Source organism: Pteronotus mesoamericanus, unplaced genomic scaffold (genome assembly GCF_021234165.1).
Source record: "Pteronotus mesoamericanus isolate MK-2021 breed Mesoamerican mustached bat unplaced genomic scaffold, CSHL_Meso_final contig_52, whole genome shotgun sequence".
Lineage (NCBI taxonomy): Eukaryota > Metazoa > Chordata > Mammalia > Chiroptera > Mormoopidae > Pteronotus > Pteronotus mesoamericanus.
The window spans coordinates 7,677,653-7,693,848 of NW_026555189.1; the positions used below are offsets into that span (position 1 = coordinate 7,677,653).

A 16,196-nucleotide genomic window follows, 5' to 3' on the forward strand; every position below is an offset into this window, starting at 1 on the left:
AATATTAAAGGTTAAAAAATAGCAAAATAGTTGTTAGTACACTATACCCACCATTCTTGTTGTTTCCACTCACAACGTCCTAGAGATTAGTCCCTCTCTGTATGCATAAATCTATCTCATTACATAGTACTTAATTGTCTGAATATACCGTTTATTTAATCAGTCCTCTCTAATGAATATTTGGGTTGTTTCTAGTCTGTAAGCAAAGTTGCACTTAATATTATTATGCATACATCTTTATATGGTGTATCTTTAGGATAAAATTTCTATCAGTGGAATTAACTATGGCAAGAAATGTGTTACAATTCTGAATAGATGGCTAAATTGCTTGTTTAACTTGAGACAATAGGACTTTAGGGTGATGGTGAGAAATCCAAATGGATTTTGCCATTCAGATATTGGCAGCAGAAAGAACTTGAGGACACCTAGGACTCTGTGTCTGCTTTTGCATATGCATGGTATTTGGAACAGAGTAGGTGTGGAAGTGGCATAAGGGTGACTATGTATTTTCCACTTGAGAAAAGCAACATGAGTGACCTAAGGCCTCCAACCCTTCCACAGCAGATCAATAGACTCAGCCGAACTCTTGCCTAATCCCTGAGGGTGAGCCAGGAGAGGCCTGGTAGAGAGGGACGAGACAACTCTCCTGACTTTGGGCACATCTGTTGTTGCCCGAGGTATCTGGGCCAGGCTTCCCCTGCGGTGCTGGCCTGGTATAGATGCTCAGCCCCAGAAGAGCATAAACAAGAGTGCCCCTGAAAATACCTTTTCCTGAGAGAGACTGAGGTCAGCTGGATGGGGCAGCCTCAGTACCAGGATCCCTTGATTACAAATCATGAATTCAAGGGAGATTCCCCAATTGCTGAGCAAGTAACATTGTGTGCAGTGCTTCCCTCTTATAAATAAAACTGGAGAGCACACTGTTTTCCTTTCCATCTAGCATGACCAGTGGGTTCTTCTCTTTTAGGTCCATATTTCCCTTGTGAAACGGAGAGAGGAGTCTCTGTTCTCTCCTCAGGGCCCTTCTTGCAGGGTGAGACCAGAGTGAGGCAAGTGAGGCAGTCTCTCTGGGTGTAAACCTTAGGGCACACCAAACAAACAAACAAACAAAACAAAACAAAAACAAACCCAAAACAAAAACCAAAAAAAACCCCTCAGTAATCAAGATAAAGAATATTTTAACGCAGCATTTTAAATGTTCAAAATGCAAAATATCCATGATGAACAAAATCCCAAAACTTCATGTATTAAGAACAAGATCCCACCCTTTACTTTCATCATCCTGCTTCACTCACCTCACTAGTCCCCGTTCCAGTGAAATTTTACTTACAGAAACAGGTGGCCAGCCTGCAGGCTTTGGTTTGCCAATATGATTTTTTTTAGTATTCTAAATTCTTTATAGTATATATGTATTTTTTATTGTGGTAAAGTATCCATAATATAAAATTTACGATTTTAACGATTTTTAAATTTACAGTTAAATGGCATCAAGTGCATTCATATTGTGCAACAATATGATTTTTAAAATATTACATTAAAATGTTATACATTGTAATTACTGAGTTTGGAGCCTCACTCGCCATACTCTAGCCCTCTCTATTCCTTCGTCCTCCCCGCCCCGCCCCGGAGCCTGAGGGTGTACAACTGCAAGTTTCTCCCATAAAGCGACAGCAGAAGTTATTCCAGTGGCGATTAGGCCACGGAGGGTGTCCGTCCAGACAGCCACTGGAGACAGGAAGACTTGCTCCGTCTGCATCCGCCCACCCCCTTGGCTTTCCTCCTGAGACAGGACACACCTGGCGGGCGTGCCCTCTACCTGCCCAGGGCCACCTGGCGGGCGGCCGGCAGCGTCGGGCCCGCCCCGCTCGGGTCTGCCTGGCTTCCTGAGGGCCAATGGGGACGACGGCCCCTCCGGGCTCGCGCAGTGTCCCGCGGAATGGCCAATGGCAGCGCAACATGCAAATGAGCAGGTGCGGTGGCGGCCGGCCGGTCCAGGCGGCCCGGGCTCAAGGGGATGTTAGAGGCGCTCTGGGCGGCTGCCGAGCAGACGCCCGGACTACGAGCTGCGAGCTCCGGTCTCCGGCCATGGTCCCCGCTCCGCCCCCCACCGCCTCCTTCTCACCCGCCGAAGTCCAGCAGCGACTGGCGGCTGGCGCTTGCTGGGTCCGCTGCGGGGCCCGCCTCTACGACCTCACCGGTTTCCTGCGGCAGCACCCGGGGGGCGAGCAGCTGCTGCGGGCGCGGGCTGGCCAGGATGTTAGCGCCGACCTGGACGGGCCGCCGCACCGGCACTCGGCCAACGCGCGCCGCTGGCTCGAGCAGTACTACGTGGGCGAGCTTCAAGGAGACCCTCAGGTACAGCTGGGCCCGGGGTCACGGAACCTTCCCCACTAATACCCCCTCCTCCAACTCTCCACTATTCTCAAGCCCCATTTACCTGCCCTCTAGGAAGACTCAAGGTGACAGCCTCCGTCCTCACCTCCGTTTCTCCTGACTCCAGAAACCAAGTCAATGTCTCCCCCCGCACCACCCCGCCGCGACCTCTTCACCAGGAGTTTGCTGTTCCTCTCCAGCCTTAACCCTGACCCTCTTCTGTTACTTCTCCCACCACCCAAGGTACCCCTTCCTTCCTATTCTTTCTTCAGCCTCTGCCATCCGACAACTTGGATCACCTTGTCTCAGCCCCTCGCCTGCCCAGTCTTTCCTTCCTGGTCCTATGTCGGCCTCTCCCTCTTTGCAACTGCTCTTTATTTCTGTTTGAATAATAGCTTCCAAGCTCACCTGTCCTCCCTTCGCCATCTCAACCTACTCCGGCTCCTAAAAGGCACAGATCAGTCAGTCACCTTACTCAGCTTGTCTGGATTTCCTGGTGTTACGCTAGTCCTGCTCTGGCGTTCCTCTGGGTGGGTGGAAAGGTCAGGGCAGTGATTTGGGTGGACTGTGTCATCCCACCCCTCAGCCCTCCCTTCATTCCTTGTCTTGCCTGCTGGTTTGGGTGTCCAAAAGGGTGAAATGACAGGGCTAGTCCAGTTTTGCTGGGAGAGGGGGTCAGCACTTTGAGCTGCATGCTGCTGGGCAGTACAGGTTCATGATGGTAATTAAGCCTCTGATAGAGCTTGGGGTAGGTTTTGTTATCCCCATTTTTGGATGTGGAAACTGAGGCTTTGGGTGGCTCTGTAATTCGTCCAAGGTCAAACAGCTAGGTAGTGGAAAAGCCAAGTGTATCTAATTCCAAAATCGATGCTGCCTCCATCCCAAGGATCTTTGGATATGAGAGAGAGACAGCTTCTAACCGTAGAGTTCCAGGCAGGCTCAGACCAGAGGTCAAACTGGTACCTTGGGCCTTCCCCAGGCCAAGCTGTAGGACTGGTGACAGTGGGGCCATCGTGCTTGGATATAAACCCATAAGTGTTCCCTGTTTGTAGCTCTTGCTTTCAAGGTGTCCCTAGCATGTGCTTTTAGATCTTTGGATGAAAGGACTTGCCTCTCACTCTTCCAGGTGGCCCCTCATTTGGCCTCATTGCTTAATTCTTTAATCATTTATTCACTCACTCACTTGATCCCTTAATGGTTGGCAGCACTGAACTAGGTACTGGGGAGGCACCCATGGACAAAACCAATACCAGTCTTTGTGGAGCTAACAGGCTAATGAGGAGGGGAGAAGGTACTAATTGCACAGTAATTGTTTAGTTATCTGGTGCTATCAGGGAATGGATCTGGAGGGGAGGTTCAAGGAGAACTTTCTTGAGTCAGTGACATTTACCCTGAGAGGTAATCGATGGATAGGGCTCAGCCAGGTGAAGTGTGGTAGGGAAAGCATTCCAGCCAAGGGAACAGCACGTGTGAAGGCTCTGAAGGGTAAGGGCTTGGCACAATCGAGGGACAGTAATAAAAACCAATGCGACCAGAGGTGGCAGGCAAGGAGATGGAAGTGGGTGGTGGCCAGAGATCAGCTGCGGCCATGTTCTCCTAGGCCGCTGTCAGGATTTGGAACTTGATTCTAAGAACAGTGTGAAGCCAGGGAAGGGATTTAAGCATGGGTGTGGCATGGCCAGATTTGCATCTTTGGACAAGCACCCTGGGGGCAGTGCTGAGAGGGAAGGTGGGGGGGACCCAAGGGAGTGTGAGCAGATGAGGTAGGAGGCTGCTGCGTAGCCCAATGCAAGAGGTAATGGCGCTGCCGCTGTGGGGGCTGTGACTGAGGGGAGAGGGCATTGGATTTGGGAGATTTTGTAGGTACAGTGACAAGACTCAGCATTCCGCAGCAGGAGCCCAGTTTAATATTGGAATTTGATGTTTGGTGTCAGGCCATGCTGAAGGGGCAGAAGGTTTAGTCATGGATATAGCAAAAGCTGAGTGCAGGAAATGAGAGTTTGGGACCAGAATACCAGAGACTTCTAGACTTCTGATGGCACGTGGGAGCCATCCTACGTTGTAACTCTGTCCTATACACAGGAGCCTTAGGGTGTGGCTTCTCCCTGCACCGTCGTCAGCATCACTCCTGGCCAGCTGCTGTAGGTGGCCCTACCCCCCAGCTCTGCTCACTGGCCATTACTCTGGTTTGATGTTGCTGTGCTTTGCGACACTCATGGGTTGCACTCAGAGAATACTGAGACAAATTTGCTTCCTACCCCTGCACTTGCCCCAAGAGTCCCACCGTGGCCATGTTGCAGGCAGCCTTATACTGACCCCCAACCAGAGGATATGGGGGAAAAGAGTAGAAACTATCAACACACAAACCTGTAGTCCAAACTTGACCGATGGCCATACTCACCCAATACTCCAGTTACCTGTCAGCTTCTGTCTACGGAAGTCTATTCTAGAATCTAGTATAGGTGTTACAGGAGAAACTCCCAGAAAGTCGGTTCTTCTCACTAACACAGGAGAGAACTGCAGGCCAGCGAGCAGACTAGTGTGCAAGCAAAGTTTATTAGTGCTAAGTTCTAATAGGAAAGCAAAGCAAGTGTGGCTGGAGCAGGGGTGGCAAAAGGAGGGTGGCCAGAGGCCAGGTGACCAGAAGAGAGGCCAAAGGCCCCCCCCTTTGGCCAGAAGCCAGTTGTCCCGGCCACCCCCCCACCCCGCCCCATGTGGCAAAAAGAGCTGAGAGGCCAAGAGAAGAGAGTCCTTTGTCCTGAGGACTTTTATAGTTGGCGGGATGGGGGGTGAAGAAGTTACATGTTGATGGATGGGTAAAAGTGGTGCCAGCTTTCCTGGAGAGACGTGACTACCCAACCGTAGGCATGGGTGGGGGTCTGTTAGCCTGAATCCTCATCTTGCTCCAGACTTTATTCATTTTGCACATGTGACGGGAGGCAGGCAGTTAAACAAAATTGTTTATGGATCCTTTCTTTGGACACTATAGACCCCTCCTTTTTCCCCTTCCAGGCCTTGGGATGAATATACAGTCTCAAGATTTTCTTTTTCCCAGCTAGTGGAGATGGCAAACACAGACTTTCAAGGGGTTCCCCCTGCGCTATCGCAGTTTCACTTGTTTGGAACACCTGGCAGCCTTATCAAACCAGGCTCAGGATTACTGGGTCAACGTGTAGGCTTTTGCTTTTAGTCTCCTCTGTTAAGTTCTTTGTTAGATTGCAGTGGTGAGGGCCTCACCTTTATTTCCCCACTGACCGCTCATTCCACTGTAACATAGAGTTGTCTTTATATAGAGGGAGAGAGGCAATCAGAGGAGAAATGTGGAGTGGGGTATCCTTTCAGAGAGAAGCCCTCTTCTTAAGGCCTGAGGGGAGACAAGACATTTCTGTTCTCTCTAGCAACCTCCTTGTTGCCTTCTCCACCTCCCTTCTCTCCTCCTGCTGGAGCAAGAGAGTACAGCCCAGCTCCTGTGATGTGAGGACCAGAAGGATGTGGATGGGGAAGGGCAGTGTCGTGAACCCGCTCTGTTGTTTAGGGCTCTTTTCTGAATGGTGACCCCCGCAGGAGATCTTTGGAGGGGAGCCTCCGGGGGCTTTATGAAATTTCCAGGGAGAAGGACTAGCTCCATTGGTTTTCCCTGTTCCCCACTTTGCCACACCCCTCTGTGTACACACTTACACACATTCACACTCACACGAAGGCACACACACAAAACAAGTCAAACTCGTTCGAGCCAGCATACTGTGGGGATGAGACAAGGTCTGCGGTTGCCATGGCCTTGGGACTTGAGGAAGCTGAGCTGCCCACCTTGAGCAAGTAAGAGAGTGACAGCCAAGCAGGGAAGCGATGCCTCTTCCCACCCTGGCCCTCAAGGGCCAGTAGGGTCTAGCTGCTCACTCCAAGCTCAAGTAAGAGCAATGTTCTTTCAACAGTAGTGCACACTGTTAGTGGGTCATGAAGTTCATTTATTGAGCTGAAACCAGCATTTTAAAAAAGACATAGGAAAGGAAAGAACCTTGGGTCCAATCCTCCCAGGGCCATAGGTACTGAGTTTTTCAGACTTGGGTCATACATGAATCAGTCCCTGTTTTTTCTGAATTGTCATACGACTTAAACAATTCTATTTAATATTTATCTTTAACTAGATTCACCTTTTATTTTACCATTCAGTCACTCTGAATAATACCAGTGAAACCACAGGCTTTATATGCCCTTTAAAAGAAATATTGGGCTATTAAAGTAAGAAATGCTCATTCTCACACCCTCTGAAATCATCTTGGGCACCATCAGTGGGGTGTATATCACACTTTGGAAAACATACGGAGCAGGACTTCTTAAGCCTGGTGTTTGTGGATCACTTTCTGATATTGATGAAAGAAATGAACTTGTATATAAAAAAGGCAGAGTTGTGCATTTTTCTGGTGAGAGAGCTACAGCTTTCATCACAGTCCAGATAGAATCTTTCCCTCCCCAGAAGGCTACTGCCAAGAGGATTGTCTCCGTGAAAGGACGTTCATCTGTCCCGACCTCACACACAGACCTCAAGAGGTCCTCCTGTGCACAAGCATCTGACCTGCTCTGAATCAAGCCGTCTGTTTGGGAAGACCCTGGAGGAAGACAGGCCTCGACTCCTCAGCCACTGCTGTAGGTGTCACCCTGATGTCTGAGCACCATGTCCTCGTCCCACAGGGTGTATCTTCATGTGAGTGGCTGAGAAGTCTGCAGATTCTGCCACATGTGTTTCCTGCCAGCCTTTGGGATCTGGCCATGCCTAGCCTCAGGCTTTGAGCAGTTCAGTGGGGATGGATGATAGAGAAGATATCTAAGGGTTGTAAGACTCGAGGTTCCTGCCCCACCTCAGGCTCCAGAACACCTTGAACACAGCCCTACTTGGAAAGCTTGTCTGAGCTGAGAATTCAGATTTTAAAAATTATGCTTGGGGAGCTTTGGCAAACTGCCCCACCTACAGAGCACTGTGGACATCAGAAGTCTGCTAACAGGGGGGGTTGAGATCCATTTTACCGATAAAAGGGCTTCCCCATTGAGCCTGCTTGGCTAATCAGCAACTACCATCCTTTGGTACCTGCCAGGGACTTCCAAGCACTGGTCTGCTGTGGTGCCAGGTGAGACTTACCTGGAGGATGAACCTAGGGCTTGCTGGTAGAGTGTCCAGGGAACAAGGTCACTGTGGTTCCATGTGACAGAGGGTAAACACAGGCTTCAGGAGTGCTCCTTGATGTCACCTCAGAATTCAGTGAATAAAGGGGCTTCAAGGCCCAAATTGTGGGGAAGATCAGAAATTAGGACTCTGGGAAAAATGAAAAGAAATAAACAGGACTCCCAGAAACACCTGAGAGTCATCATCTTTGGGAACATTCCCAGCACAGAACCCAAACTGATACCTGAGCAGCATCTATCATCTTCCTTTTCCGTATTTATTTTTCTTATGACATATACTCATCATTGGTCTACATGTTTATTACCCATGTGTCTTTATTCACTTAGATGGATAATAAACACGCTGTTCTCTCAGGACCTTCACCTCACTAAACCCAATGGTCAGTCCTCACCTGATCTCACCTGGCCTGGCAGGAACTCTTGACATGGTGGTCACTGCCCCCTCCTTGATATACTTTCCTTACTTGGCTCCTGGATACTATCTCCTTTTGGTTTTCTATCTGCACTAGTCCTCTATTGCCACTCTAACAAATTACCACAAACTCAGTGATTTAAAAAAACCCAAATTCTCTTACTGTTCTGGAGGTTAGAAGTCAAAAATGAGTTGGCAGGGCAGCCCTCCTTCTGGAGGCTCCAGGGGAGAATCTGTGTTCTTGCCTTTTCTAGCTTTGAGAAGTTGCTCGTTTTCCTTGGCTCGTGGCCCCAGCCAGCAATCGCATTGCTTTAGCCTCTGCTCTCATGTCACTTCTCCTTCTCTGACTCTGACTGTCCTGCCTCCATCTTTGACTTTTAAGGACCCTCGTGGGTACACTGAGCCTACTTGGATAATGCAGGATAATCTATCTCAAGGCCCCTAACTTAATCACATCTGCAAAATCTCTTCTGCTATGTAAGGTGCTATATTCCCAGGTTCTAGGGATTGAGACATAGACTTTGGAGGGGGTGCAGTATTTCACCTACCTCACCAGCTGTAACCCTGGTCATTACTCCTCAGTCTCCATTGCATGTTTCTCTTGCTCTTCATTTCCAAAAAAAGTGCACAGCCCCGAAGTGTAATCACACAGTATATACTCTGCTGTACAGCTTCTTTCATTTGATACTATATCTGGGAGATTTCTGTGTTTTCCTTACTCTTAACAGCAACTGTCTCAATTTCCTGCTCTGTCCTAGATAATCCACAAGTTATAGAAGGCGGAAAATGGGTAGTAACTAGAAAAAAAGCAGAGCCTGTGAATTGGACAGACCATATGCCAGTCCTCTTGAGCCTTCTTAGTCTTCCCTCCAGGCCATCTCTCCACTTCTACCCTGTTTTGGCCCGAGCACCATTATGCTCATCATTGCAGCGGTCTCCTGGGCAGTTCTCTCCCTACCAATGCTTCCTGTACCTCGTTGTCTGTGAACTTCTCTAAAGAGAACTTGGTTATGTTACGGTAATATTCCTAAGTCTTCAATGGCTCCCCATTGCTACATCCTTTGAGTCCAATTCAAATGCTATTGTTTCTACAGATCCTCTCCTTACCTCCCCATCTAGAACTGGTTTCTCTCCTCCCAAACTCGCATAGCACTTTGCCTGTACCTGCATTACAGCATCGATAATGTTCTCTCTCATTTACTGTATTTTCACTATTGTCTTACCTTCTCTACTAAAGTCTAAACTCTCTAAAGACTAGAATTGTCTGGTTCATCTGGGTTTCTCTGGCACACACTAACACACTGGTGCATGCCAAGAGGAACTAATAAATGTTTGAATAAATGAATCAATGGGCTGCTTAGAAAACTGAGATATGTGCATAATTGAGAAAGAAAGCAGTAATATTAGCACACACAAGATACTTCAAGAATTAAAATTTTAAAATCCTCTAGTTTCTTTTGTGTTAGCTAAAAAGGTTGGGAGTTGATGGGAAGGCTGGGAGGCCGTCAGTTGGGGCATTCTTTTCTGCCTTTGCCTTCAGTTATTTGCAGCCAGAGAGAGTGGCAAAACATCTTCCACACCAGGCTACTGCAGTTCGCTCTTGTCCATGAGCCCCCTACAAGGGCAGAAATGAAGTTAACCACAGATCAGGGGTCCCCAACTTCCAGGCCACAGACTGGTACCAGTCCGGGCCTGTTGGGAACCAGGCCACACAGCAGGAGGTGAGCTTGAATGTAATGTGCCTGAATCATCCTGAAACCATTCCTTCACCCCTGGTCCACTGAAAAATTGTCTTCCACAAAACCAGTCCCTGGTGCAAAAAGGTTGGAGACCGCTGCCATAGAAAATGCCAGTCGAGAGACCTCATTGCCCTCAGAGCTGTGAGCAGTCCCCACGGGGCCCTATGTGTCTGGATGACATGCACAGGCAGGACCCAGGTTGCCTGGATTTCCAGCTCTGTTTACTCTTTCCTGTTTTTTCATGAGAATTTCTATAGATCATGTAGTCTCAGACTAGACCATTCTTCTCTAATTGCCACTCCTCTAAGAAGACTTCTAATGTCCATTCTCCCCACCTGCCCTCGCTCTCCAATGGAAAAAGAGCTTGGCAGGAAAAATAAAATTAGAGAACATATGACTTGATGCTAGCAACACTCATAAAGCTTATCACCGAGAAATAGAAACCTCATACTCCGGGTTTTTTTGTTGTGAAGCTTTGCCCCAAAACATAATTATCCAAATACTTTGTTTTCTTACCTTGGTTGTATATTGCAAGATACTTAAGTAGTATCTTGCCAGATAAGCAAATTTGGGTGGATTTGTTTTAATATATTTGAACTGCAATGCATATAGAATGTCTCAAAGCCCTGTTATAGGAAAACTAATAGTCAGAAATTCTGTCAATGCAAATCCATGTGACTACACACTTAGATTGAATCACGCACACTATACAAACTCAGTTGATAATGACCAAAGCGAATTAGTCGTAACTGCTCTTTTAAAAGAAATAGAATTTAAAAGGAGGCAAATTGTAGCTCTTTACATTCTTCTGTGCACTGTGGAACTTTTAAACATTGCTAATTATTGCATGATGCTCAGATTTCCGTTGGAAAATGGAATCAGAGTATAATGGGATCTCCAGGAATGGCTAGTTTTAGTTTTATAAATCTCAAATGTTAATAACCCATAATAACTGACTTAGCTGCTAATAAATAGCCCCTAGTCTTATGTAATAATGAGTCTATGCAATGGGCATTGTTAATCCACAAAGACCTCAAATTTTTAAGTCAGTTCAAGACCTACATTTTGAGACTGGCTGCCATGGAAAAATAAGGAATACTTTTACTGGGCTGATTAAACAGAGCTTCCACAATCTTGTATCCATCCCGTGCAAACCAGGGAAAAGGCCAAGCCAACCTTAGTGGTTGCTTTCTCTTGTCCCGGGCAAGACCCTTTGGAGTCCCGCCTGTTATGACTTGTGCAAGTTGGGTGTGGTATAGTTGTTCCTTGAACCTAGGTAGAAAAGTCCTTGACTCTTAGGATAAAAGATCACTTAAAATGATTCTACTTTACATGAAGACCGAAATGTTATAAAAAATGGGGCAGGAGTTGGGAGAAGGAAATTGATTATCTTTAAAAACAAAACTAAAACATATATTTTTAGTTTATTTTAACTTGAGAGCAAAATTCAGATTGCAATTGCATGCCAAATCATAAATTGAGCAAATAATCAATTAATGTTTTTGTGCACATGTGTGGTTTTTCATAAAACTCTGTGAAAGCACAACATGACATTCTCACCTTCTCATTGGCTGTTAATAGCATGATCATAAAGAGGGTCACTTTAGGTCATTTACTTAAGGACTAAGGATTTTTCTTGATCCTTTAATAAACAGGTCATTGTCTTCCAAAGGGTGTCATCTTTTGTTCATTGCCTGTATATTCGTGTTAACTTTGCCACATCCTTGTTTGGCAATGGAGTTGTGAGTAAAACAGTTTTCTATCACTTTCATTGAGTTTATAAAATTGTCTGTATTTTTGTTTTGATTTTCAACTTCCCTTTACAGTCAGTTTGCATTCTGCTGTTTTGATAGCAGCCCCACCGCTACTTTGCCTAGGGGGACCGAGGGACGTGAGGGTCAGTCTGAGTAGGAATGAATAGTTTCGTGTTAAGGCGATTTTTGCTGTCCTTTGCAGTTTGAATCCTCAGAGACTCCGATCCAAGAACACTTGAATAACAATGATCCCTATACAACTAGTAGTTACACACCTAAGTTGGTATAGCAATTTACATCTTTAAAGTACTTTCCCGTAGTTTTTATTTTGAACCCTTAAAGTAGGTGGGTAGGTGTCAGTGCTCCCCTTTCATAGGTGAGAAACTGTAGCTCCGAGAGATCCTGGAATGCAGGCCCTCGGGTGGCCAGTGTTCCCACTGCGCACCCATTAGGGTTGAATCTTATGCATGAGATTAAACCTTGGGGATCTTTTTCTTATTGATTTATAAGCCTTCTTTATATATAAAGGATATTTTTATATCCTATTTTCCATTGTGTATTACCATTTGTCCTCTAGATTTCATTTATCTTTTGATCTGTTAATGTTTTCTTCTCTGTTTCAACCTTTAAATTTTTCATGTAGGAAAAGATATCATTCATCATTCTCAGAAAGACCTACTCTACTTTAAGGTTTTGTATATAAAAAAGTTTAGTATCCTGCTAATTTTATGCATAATGTTTTGTTGTTGTTGTTGTTCTTTTGCTTAACTGTTTTACCTACCTATAATTTTTTTGGTATAAGGAACAAAATAGAGATTATTTTAGAGTCATAGTTTTCCAAATGACCAACTGTTTATCCCAGTAGATTTATGGAATAATCTATTTTTCCCACTGATTTAAAAAATATTTTCACACATCAATCATTCACAGATATAGTTTAGTCTATTTTTAGACTCTATTCTTTCCCAATGAAATTACTCATTTTTTATTAGGTTTTGGCCATTTGGTGTTTTTCCTCCTCCTGTTTCATTCAAGCGAGGATTCTGCTCCTACCTGCTCAGTTAGAGAAAGTAAAGGGCAGGACAGGAGCTGAGTCATTTCTGGGCCATGTTGCTGGCCTTGGGGAAACACAATGAGTCTGGCTTGCAGAGGCTGAGCCTGCTTGCATGCTCTGACCCTGAGGTCGTGTGGCTGGAGCAGGGAGGAAGCAGCTCAGGGGAGCCCACGCAGGCAACAGGCCCCAGTCAGCAAGCTCATGGCGGGGTCTGAAGTGGGTGTCCAAGCGGTCATGGAATGGTAGGGATTTCAGTGGGGAATGCAGAGACGGGGAGGGCTGAGGAGGGAGCATCTGAAAGCAGCCTCACTGCTGGAACTCAGCATGCTGGTGGGTCCCGTGTACCTTTCCTGCCCTGTGTCCCCAGCCTGTGGTTGGAGGAGAGGCCCGCAGGTCAAGTTCTCTGGGTGTGTGAACAGCCCAAGGCTAAAAGAACAGGGAAGCAGCCCTGTTTGTTAACAGGGAACCTGGCACTTCTCTTGCAAAGTTCTGTAAATTGCCAACTTCTTGTCCCTCTGGCCAAGAGAACTGCATACTTACCTTTCACCTTCCTTTTGTCATAATCGAATGAGCAGTTTATTAAAACAGATTTCTGAGGCTTTCCAGGATGATGAAAATGTTCTATAATCTTGATTTGGGCATTGGCTACAAGGAGGCATATAATTGTCAAAACTTAGCAAAGTATATACTTAAGACTGGTAACTTTTATGATATGAAGATTATACCCCTTTTTAAAAATGGAAGCCAACAAATTTAATGCATATTAGTAATCACTCTTGAGGATATGACCTCAAGATTGCAAGAGTTAGATGTTGGTATATTCAAGTCTTTAAAGATTCCTTTTAGAAAATAGTAGAATATATATGCTAGAATCTATGTATCGGGGATACAGGTATTTAAGACGAGATTCTTTCAGCTTGACTGTATGTTTAAACTTTTTCATAATAAAATGACAGAAAAAATACCAAATAGTTACACTGGACATCACTCACAGTTATGCTCTTAAAGGTTGAGTAGACAAATAATATAAAGCAGAGTAGCCGCACGTGAATGATCATATGCAACAAGGCATCACATTTCTAGTGATATTGTATTAGTTTCCTAGAGCAGCTGTAAACAAAGTACCAGGAACTGGGCGGCTTTAAACAACAGAAATCCATTCCCTCACAGTTCAGGAGGCTGGAAGTCTAAAATCAAACTGTCAGCAGAGTTGGTTCCTCCTGGAGGCTCTGAGGGAGACTCTGCCCCTTGCTTCTGGCAGGACCAGCTGTCCTTGGCTTATAGACACAGCACTTCAGTTTCTGCCTCTGTCTCCACAAAGGTGCCCCAGAGCTCTGTGTTATATTTCAGAGAAATGACTCCAGTAGCAACAGAGATTCCAATATTGAAGACTTGTGAAAAATTGGATGTTTCATTTGCGTGGAAAAGACCTCACATAACTAAAGAATTAATTAGGATAAGGATTTATATATTATGATTATATATTTTATAAATAGATTTTTGGGAACCTCCCCAAACCTATAAAAGCAGAATCTCTGGAAGCAAAGCCCCAGAAATCTGTACTTTTAACAAGTACTCTGTGGGACCCAGCAGCATCATAAAGATTACTTCTATTCTGGAAGACTAAGGGCAGAGGGAAACTGGAGATTGAAAAACTGGAGGCACTGAAAGTGACTTGGTGGGCAGATATCTCGGGATTCCTGAAGATCAGCATCCCCAAGTGGCGCAGAGCAGGTGGGCGGTGGACATTGAATGGGCAGCGCACCCTGTCCCCGCTGCAAGAGGAGGAGCTCGGATCTGCAGCCTGAGACAGCGCCCTGGGTACAGTTCTGCATCTCATTGGCTGTGTGACCTTGCATGAGTCATTAACCTCTCCCAGTCTTGGTTTCCTGCTTCCCTGCAGGGTTTTGTGTGGCTACCATGAGATCATGTGAGATCTGTGAAACAGAGCATGTGGATTAAACTGAAACAGGATGATTACAAGCCCCTTCAGCCCCGGCTTCTGCTAAGAAAAGGTCAATTCCTGTTAGGTGGTGAGGAGGGATGTTTTCAGAACCTGGTTGCTACGTGCTAGGCCCTTTTGGGCAAGGAGTGGAGCTGGACACACCCCTTGCCCAAAAGGACATCCCAGTTCCTCAGCATTGCCCCTTCCACCAGGCTGGGTAGGTGAGGTCTGCATCGACCTGCTGCCCTCATTCCATCTCCACCTGGACAGGTGCAGCCCTGAGGACGCTTACGCTGGTCAAGGACGGACAACCTCCTTCCGTGAGACTGGCAGAGTCTCCAGGTGGTGTCAGGGGCATGCAGGGCTGCCCCCTTCACCCCACTGTTCCTTCTTCTATTCAACCTCGAGCATAATGGATGCCTCCTTGTGCGCAGACTGCTGTTGGGGCTGGGGATAAAAAGACAATCGGTCACTGCCCTCATGGGTCATTCCTGCCAGTGGAGGGAGGGAGACAGATGGGCCAATTATAGGTGGTCGCAAGAGCTACACGGACTATATATAGTCTGTGTATATATATTATATGTAACAGAATAGGTCATATATTTTAGAGCAGGGGGCTGTGACAGAGCGGCAGCTGCAGCTTCTAATGAGGGCCTCAGAAAAGTCTTCTTCTAATGGATGAAAAGGAGCTGTCATAAGAAGAACTAGGTTAAAAAAATAAAACCATTCCAGGAAGAGGGGACAGCAAGGGCAAAGGCCCTGGGGTGTGACACCAAGACTCCAAAAGGAGGCTCTGGTACTGTTGGAGCATTGCGGTTGGCGGGAGCGTGGCGTGGGATGGAGCGTGCAGGTACACAGGAGCCCAGCCTCAGCAGAGCTCATGGGCCATTGTAGGGGCTTCAGATTTTATTCTGAGAATGGAGGGGAATTTTAAGTGGAAGGTTGACAGACTTAATCTATATTTTATTAGCTTATTCTGGCTGCCATGTGGAAGGTAGGTACATTGAAGGGGAGTTAAGATTGGAAGCAGGAAGAGAGCTAAGAGGCCATTACTGTCGTCCAGGTGGCAGGTAGCTTGGATGGGTGGCCATACGGATGGAAAAGAAGTATCTTGAAATTGGAAATGTCTTGGATGTAGAGCCACTAGAACTTGTTGATGAGTTACATGTTGGGAGGAAGGGAAAGAGATGTTGAATATGATGTCAAGGTTTTGACCTGAGCAACAGAGTTGTTTGATGTATGGAAATGATGAATACTGGATTGGGAGCCAAGGTTTGGAATTGGACAAAGTTCGGTGGGGTCACATTAGGTTTGAGATACCAAGGAAAACCCCAGATAGAGATTTCAAACAGTAGTTGAGTATATGAATCCAGAGCTCGGCTTTCCAATATGGTAGCCACTAGCCACATGCAGCTACTTAAATTTAATTAAAATTATTAAATAAAATAAAAATTTAGCTCCTCAGGCACATTAGCCACATTCCAAGTGCTCAGTAGACACATGTGGCTAGTGGCTACTGTATGGACAGCACAGATAAGAGCATGTCCACCATTGTAGAAAGTTCTGTTGGACGGTGATGGTCTGGAGCTGTGGCTCAGAATCACAAAGCATTTCTCTCTGGAATGATGGCATCCTCAGTGAGTGGCTCTGGTCCAGGAAGCTGGTGTCCCCGTGTCATTCACGTCACTCACAATGGTTCTTTCTTTTCCCCTCTGCTTGACCACACCAGATTGTGTATTCA

The 16,196-nt window shown here is 46.2% G+C and overlaps 1 protein-coding gene across 1 annotated transcript in view; it reads left to right on the plus strand.

Moving 5' to 3' along the window:
* Positions 1 to 2,031: 2,031 nt before the first annotated feature.
* FA2H (fatty acid 2-hydroxylase) overlaps positions 2,032 to 16,196 on the plus strand; it is a 46,176-nt gene continuing 32,011 nt past the window's right edge. Inside the window, exon 1 of the mRNA XM_054579189.1 lies at positions 2,032 to 2,355. Coding sequence (XP_054435164.1) covers positions 2,086 to 2,355 — 270 coding nt within the window. The 5' untranslated portion in view covers positions 2,032 to 2,085. The remainder of the gene's footprint in view (positions 2,356 to 16,196) is intronic.